Raw genomic sequence first — 7,450 nt, 5'->3', positions numbered from 1 at the left:
CTGGCATCTCTTCTCAAGCAAGGGCTTGCCAGAGTGGCTTTTATTAAACTTTCCTGAATTAAAACTTCATTAAGTTTTCTTGACTGCACAACTAGATCAAACAGTTCTTTGAGGTCTCGTTTGGGAGGATGAGCTATATGGTAAAGGGCGCTACGTGCCCTGAAATTAGCATCTAATAGCTCCTGTAACTAGACAAAACATTCTTCACAAAAACCAGACTAGAACCAAGCTGACTTCATTATGAACAGACACATTGGTATTTTTGCATTTATTAAATTAAAACCACACAAAATATAACTTCACACAAGAACTTACATCTGATATTCAATGTCGTATCTCACAAAGAAAAAACCTCTTGCTGTAACTCTTTCCTCTTATTAGCAGAAATCCACTTTGCAAACAGTTGTTAAACCTGAAAGGCTTTAACTAATCAAACCAAGCTGAAGTCCCCTTCCTAGGAATACATCATAACCACACACAGACACACACACAGTTCAGAGACGAGTTCTGCAGCCCTGAAGTAGACAAAACTTCCACAGCAAACCTGCCTGTGTTTGCAGAGTAAGTAGATCTCTATTATTTTCATAGTTTGTAATTTACAAGCAAACGTACGTGGTATTTTTAAATACTTAAACCAAATTTCACTTCAACGAGTATTTACAAAACCTTTACTAAAGATCAACATCCTGCATAAAGGTGACCTCAAGGGTATATTGTTGCTACCATGCTACAGTTTGCACAGAAGGGGTATAAAGGCCATTGCTAGTTTTGGAAGGCTTAAACCCTTTGTTTATATAGCATAAGGACATGAACCTATGGAAGGCAGAAGAGGTCATCGTTTCAGTGCAATTACCCATTCTTGACTTGTTTTAAGTACATAAAGACGATGAGTCCAAAAGACTTGGGTTTTGAATTATTGACCGTTTAGTTCTTTAAGAACTGATTTCATGGAAAGTTTTCAGGCCATCACATGTGTCTTCTACTGGTGATACGAAGAAGCTGCATAAGGATCTTCCTCGTTCTCCTCTCTAGAAAGAAAATGACCATAATCATCAGATCAGGAACATACCGTGCCTCAACAGTAAAACTGCAATGCAAATGCAGATAACCAGTTTTCCTACTGGATCACAATAAGACTGGCATTGCCTAACAGGAGCACTACTTGCAGTGTACTGCTGTTCAGGACACATCTCTGGAGTCCTCGTCAACGTGTTTCAGAAACAATGCTGCAAATAAGTAAAGCTGTCCAAGTTCAGAACTTATTTACAGTTTAATGAACGATTCTTGATGCTACAGTGCTGAATCAGTAAGAAATACTGTAAAGGATAAAAAAAGTGAAGGGCCTGTGGGAGCCCCATACTGTTGGGGCTTTTTTTGTTGCTTTTTTTTTAAGAAAGCAAGCTTAATTGTAGTTTTGTATCAGCCTTTTGAATGGCAGGGGGTGATGATGGCCCAAATGAAGCAAGAACAGAAGCAGTCTGTCACAGGTGTAGCTGGATCTGTGTCTTGATGCTGCAAGGATATTCCTTGCTGCGTATTTCCTGTGCATCAATCAATATTAAGACTGATTGCTTGGAGTTTTCTTAGCAGAAAATAGTTGCCCCAAAGCGATATTGTTAATGCAAGGACTGGATAAACCATGGTAGTGGTGCTATTAAAAATCCTCCGGAAAAATTGGTCTGCCTACTGTTTCCTTGACAATATTGCCTTTAAAAAAAGCAGCCATGCAAACCTACAGCAGTGCAGTGACAAGCAGTAGTTCAACCATCCTAGGTACTCCAAAGATCACTGTTTTCTACTACTGTAGCTTCACAATTCTGCTCCTGACAGCCTGTTCTTAAAGCTGTTGCCAATTTCAGTGTTGTAGTGATAACAGATATAGCAGCTTCTACACTGAGCTCCAGAGGACTTCCAGGTACTTTTAACAACGTATGTGCCTCCATACAAAGGTACAGCTATTCAAACAGTCTAATAATGGTGTAAGGTAAAAACACCACATTTCAATAGTGTTCCAAACCACAACCATGCAGACTTTTCCCTACTGATTTCTAAACGTGGTTATTTACCTACAATTTAAATTTCATATCACTCCCTCAGAACAGAATCAGAAGAACCAACCCTACCAACCAACCACTCAGCTGAGTAACCCGTGTTCATTTTCCCAGCCCTTTCCTGCTCTTGGGTAGTCCAGCAAAGATGTCATCTTAAGCTAAAGAGATGAAGTTTCTTTTGCCTTGAAACAATCCAGTCAAAAAAACGAAACCTCAAAAAGGTTCCAGATTAAACCTGTAGTTATTGCAGGGATGTGCAGTTACAGTAGCAATGATTTTAGCCTTTCTTACAAATACTATATATATATATATTATACACTGGCTGTATAAGCAATAGTGATTAAAGTGGCTCTATTCAATTACAAGGTTTTCAAAAGGAGTCACTAAAAGGCAAATGTGGAAAGCTGTGACCTGTCTCAGAAGCACAGTATCTGCCCTAGTGTTCTAGTCTACCACAGCACTTCCCTAAAATATTAAGGGCTCTATAAGGACCTTGCATTAGACCTCTGATACAAAAAGCATCACTAAACTTAATTTCAGTAGTAGTAGCAGTGCATTTGTGTGGTGTCACTCTCACCATATTGGCTCTGCTCATGGTGCAGCAAGGTCTAAGTGAATTTCCTTCTGCAAATTAGCAGGTTATTTTGTTGAAGGGATGTAAAATAATTGCCTTCCTCTGGCAGGGACTGTGGTTTCCTGTCACCCAGCTTAACTGATGGGTCAACACATACTCTAATCTGTTTTAGATACGCAAGTCTGATGATCTGAGAGCCAGCAGTTGCACGTATTTTGATACATTGTCTACATGGTTTTAAATATAACAATGCAAGTGAATGAGTTTGAATAGAGAAGGATCTCAGTTCCAACAGCTATTCTTCCTCTTTCATGTAATCAATTCAAAAGAAAACAATTGACAAGTGTGTTAAGATGTGAAAGCATTCCAACCTTCCCTGAGACAGTAACTAGTTACCAGCATCCTTCTGGCACTGGAGACTTGCACTGTGGAGTGCAATAGGTGCACTCCCCTCTTAAGCTGTCTTACGGGGTATTTCTCCAAATGAGACTTGTTCACTTGCTAAATGCACTATATTGCTCCCCTTGAAATTTCTGTCTATTGAACTATGGTTTTTTTAAGTTGCTGAAATAAGCCCTTAACTTCTTAAAGAAATGACAGGACTATGCTCAATAGATTTGGTCCTGAAATGTTGCTTGCACTCAGAAATCAGAGTATGTGAAGTGAACCACGATGATGGAAGAAGTTTTACATTAAACAGATTTGCAAAAGCAAAGTAAGTATCTGCAGGCGTAACATCTCTCCAGCTCTCTGCTGCAAGAGAAGCAATACCAGTCCCCTGCAAGCCATACCTTTTGTTGGCATGAGAAATACCACCTCTGCATCACCCACTGAGGCAATTTCTGCAGAGAATAAACAGGCCAGACAATCAGCCCAAGAGACTGCTTTTGAGCAAGCTGAGGAAGTTTGTCTCAAGGATACGGGAAAACAAACACTACTGAAGCCCATTCTTGCTCTAAGTGTTTCTGTACTCTCCATGGGATGCCTACATGTGTGAGGGGATTATCACTGTGGCAGAGGAGCAAAAGGTACTGCTCTTTCTCCAAGTCAAGTGTGGGGGAGCTCCTGGCTGTAGAAGAAATGCTGAAGACAGAGGTCTGCATAGGTGGATCCACAAAGGGAGAGACTGCATAGGCAAAGGAGATAGGATGCCTTAACTGAAGCTGCAACATGGAGAATATTTACATAATTATGAGGCAATTTGGGACAGAAGGAAAATTCAATCATGCCTTGCTGTACGCAGTCAGCTTCCACATAGGTCTTGGCTTATGACTCCACAGTCAAATAGTGCTTAAACAGTTGCCCACTTACATAGCAAGACATCTTGGAGAATACTGGCTTTCCAGCTTTCATGGAATGTTACTGCTATTCTACAAACAACATACTGTGAGGCAGCCTTTATAACTGCCCTACCAAGGCATCTGCTAATGGTGTGCTCTGAATGTATCTGGTACAGGATAATAGCATAGACTTGCTGCTGCCAAATTAAAACTACAGGTGCTGTCTGAGATACCTCACAAAGAAGGTTCAGCTTAGACTAAAAAGCCTTCAGGATGAGATTAAGACGCTAAATACTGAAAGTGGCGTTTACCTGACATTGTCATCTTTTAGTTTTCTGGCTGCTTGTTTGGATAACTTAATCTGCAAGTCCAACCTCTGTAGGAAATCTTTGGCAGATAGTTCTTCTGGTGCAGTGGGCTGATTGTCAGGCTCTTGAGGACTGGGAGAAGAACTACTTTCTTCCTGAACTGTCATTAGTCCTTCATCACAAGAAGGGGAGCTGTCAACAGTTTCATTCTCGGGAGACTCCAGTGAATTAAGTCCATTGAACAGTAATGGTTTCTCTGATATAACAGGAATATTCAGGGTTTTCCTCAGAAATATACAGTCATTAGTGAACAGTTTATTTGCCCTCTTTATTTGTTCCATCTGAAAGAGACAGGAAAAATATAAGTTAATAGGTTTTGGAAAAGTATAAAGCACTAGTTTTCTGAAGTAGTACAGCAACCTTTAGTTACAATAAACCTATACTCTTTTGGTAGCAGACAGTAAGTTACTACAAACAAGAGAAGCTCATTACTCTTCCAGTTCCTGAAGCCTGGAAACTATTTTCAGGTAGCCTTACACAGTGTAGGGTCTAAGTTCTCTCTATGAAGGGCATAAAGCAAGCTTCACCTGACCTGGTAATGAGATCTATGATGGTTATTGGATGCTAGTTTAAATGTCAACTGTCAAAATCTCTAAAAGTTGTCTGTCTTTATGGGTATAAAAAATGTTTAAAATGCTAGCTGAAGCTTTTCTCTAAAAATGCAATACAAAAGGTGGAAACTGAGATCTCTACTATGAGGGAGTTGGAAGGTGATGCTTCAATAGCTGATAAATAATGCACTGTACTGCTATTCCCCATCCTACTTTACTGTAACTCTATCTCTTTCTATTTCTTCCTAAAATACATTTTGAATACCATCTTGGGGTACCCAATACATTCTATGAGGCCAAACAAAGCATGCTGATCTCTCTTCCCCCAACACTTTCATCCACCTTAAACTGCCTATGCTATGTAATGCCAAGGCAGGCACTGGACAGGATGTCTCTGGCTGCAAAGTTAACTCCCAGTGAGGAAAACCACAGTGGAAAGTTCTAAAAACATTAATACTGGAGGCAATGGCAGTCAAAGACAATGCTGATGTTTCCATTACAGGAACTCTCACTTACAGCCAAGTACACAGGAAGCACACATAATGACTCCAGCGGAAGTCAGTCCTTGTCATTGGGCAGACACACGAAATTTTTCCTTTTGCTAACAGCAAATATGTTTGCATGCATTCCTACCCTGGGCTGAAACCCTTTAAAGCAGGAAGACAACGGCTGACTTCAGTTAACTTGGCATTGCCCTTAGGTTAAACTGACATGAGGTGTCCCTTTCTCAGTTGAAGTCTATAATGATGCAGCTCTGGCTTCCTAAGCAAAATACTAGCAACATTAAATCAAATAACAAATGAGATGTTTAAAAACCATCATTTATACTTTAAATGCATCATCAGCACAGCAAAAGCTTACTAAACTCCTACTATGATAAAAGTTCAGGGTTCATAAGTTAAAACTATTTTTTTCAGACTTTATAGGTCTGCTCCACAACTTCACTTTAGCTGAAACAGTTCTAAAGTGTTAGAAATTTATTTTTCCTAGAAAACTACTATTTTAGTAATCTGTGTACATTTTTTCACTTATTGCAGTAAGCAAATACACTTCTGAATTAAGAACAACGTAGCTAAATCATTTAGGCCAGACACTTTATCCATTATAGAAAGCACTGCCAAAATAAAATTCAAACAAATCAATGAGCAGCTCAGGTCACTTTGGTTTGCCCCTGTAGTGAGCAAAACTTTGGTTTAATGTGGACCAATGCAAATCCAAAATGCCAGTAATCCTGTTGCCAACAAGGTTTAGTTCAAAGTGGCTTAATCTCAGGGGGGAGAGAAATAGACTTTTAACCTTTTTTACAACAAAGGTTGAATGCTGGAAGGCTTTAGTAGATATTTCAGAACCAGAGAAGGAAGGGAAATCCATTCCAGTCAGAACCTACTAATCTGGGACAGTGCAGCACCTCTTCTGGAAAGAGCAGCTGGAAGGTGCTCTTTGCAGCTGATGTCAAAGTGACACTGGCTGTGTAGTGCCATGCTGCCAGCTGTGCTTGGCCCCAAGCAATTCTGCATGTTGGGACTACTGAGGCTGCATCTGGCTATGTCAGTTGGTGGCTCACTGGGCCCCAGATGGGCTGGAATGAAGGCAGGGTAGGTGAGCTCTGACCTGTGGGGAATGGTGGTGTGGTAGGGCCTGCTGGTAGACCCTATTGGACTCTGCATGTCTTAGGCTGGCATAAGCTTTCAACTTTTTCCACAGAAGCAAACTTTGTTCTCCATAGGAAGAGAGCAGAAAAAGCAGCAACACTTGCACATCACCTCTAGGCTGGTAGCTGGATTACAATGAAAGAAATTTTAGCCCTGAAGCTACTGGAAAAAAAAAAACAACTTTCTTCTTGTCACAGCCTATGTGTCAATCTCAAAATAATTATTCTTGTCAAGATAAGCTTAACTGGTGTTTTTAATCTGGAGTGCAGTGGTGAACTGTCACGCGAGCAGAGGTTTACCCTGTGGCAGTGAGTGCACGGCCCTCCTTAGAGGCCACTGGTCTACGAACCCCCAGCCCTGCTCAATTTGGAGCCCATGCTGGAAAAGGCCGCATGCCCTCTCGGGCTGCACAGACTTTAGCTATTTACCATAACAGCTGGGCGCTGACCCCTCCAAGAAGATCGTAAGATTCAGATGCGTACATCCTAAATAGGTTTACCCTGTGGCAGTGAGTGCACGGCCCTCCTTAGAGGCCACTGGTCTACGAACCCCCAGCCCTGCTCAATTTGGAGCCCATGCTGGAAAAGGCCGCATGCCCTCTCGGGCTGCACAGACTTTAGCTATTTACCATAACAGCTGGGCGCTGACCCCTCCAAGAAGATCGTAAGATTCAGATGCGTACATCCTAAATACTGAAACTTAACCCAGCACCACATCCAGGGCGAGACCTGCCCCTCCTGCCCCTATGGGTCCGCAATGCTCTCCACCCGCCTCTCTCCGCTGTTCTTCGCCTCCAGCACACCTTCCCCTTTTGGCTCCGTTACTTTCTGGGCCTAACAACTGCGCGCCTCCGTGACGGGAGCCAATCGCCGCCTCAGGCCCTGCAGCCCCCGGGGCTGAGCCCCTCCCCGGCTCGTCCCGGTGGCGCTCGCCTTACCGTAACGCCGTATTTCAGGGCGATGCCCTGCAGCGTA

General features: G+C 42.0%; 1 protein-coding gene across 4 annotated transcripts; it reads right to left on the bottom strand.

The window, feature by feature from the left end:
- Positions 1-259: 259 nt before the first annotated feature.
- LYSMD2 (LysM, putative peptidoglycan-binding, domain containing 2) lies at positions 260-7,443 on the bottom strand. Of its 4 annotated transcripts, none has more exons than XM_010187623.1 (4): positions 7,414-7,443; positions 4,217-4,554; positions 3,439-3,443; positions 260-1,026 (listed from the first exon to the last, which is right to left on the bottom strand). In XM_010187623.1, exons 2-4 carry the CDS (start codon positions 4,552-4,554, stop codon positions 980-982), a joined length of 390 nt encoding a protein of 129 aa, XP_010185925.1. In that variant the 5' UTR covers positions 7,414-7,443; the 3' UTR covers positions 260-979. The 4 variants fall into 4 exon arrangements, with proteins under 4 accessions (XP_010185925.1, XP_010185941.1, XP_010185933.1 ...); XM_010187639.1 differs by lacking the exon at positions 3,439-3,443 and adding an exon at positions 2,090-2,092 and having other exon boundaries at positions 260-1,028; XM_010187631.1 differs by lacking the exon at positions 3,439-3,443 and having other exon boundaries at positions 260-1,028.
- Positions 7,444-7,450: the final 7 nt, after the last annotated feature.

This window comes from Mesitornis unicolor, unplaced genomic scaffold (genome assembly GCF_000695765.1).
Source record: "Mesitornis unicolor isolate BGI_N332 unplaced genomic scaffold, ASM69576v1 scaffold45450, whole genome shotgun sequence".
Taxonomy (NCBI): domain Eukaryota; kingdom Metazoa; phylum Chordata; class Aves; order Mesitornithiformes; family Mesitornithidae; genus Mesitornis; species Mesitornis unicolor.
This window is presented reverse-complemented; position numbering and strand designations above follow the sequence as displayed.

Coding starts and splice junctions, on each gene's coding strand:
- LYSMD2 (XM_010187623.1), bottom strand. CDS start 4,554: ATGGAACAAATAAAGAGGGCAAATAAACTGTTCACTAATGACTGTATA.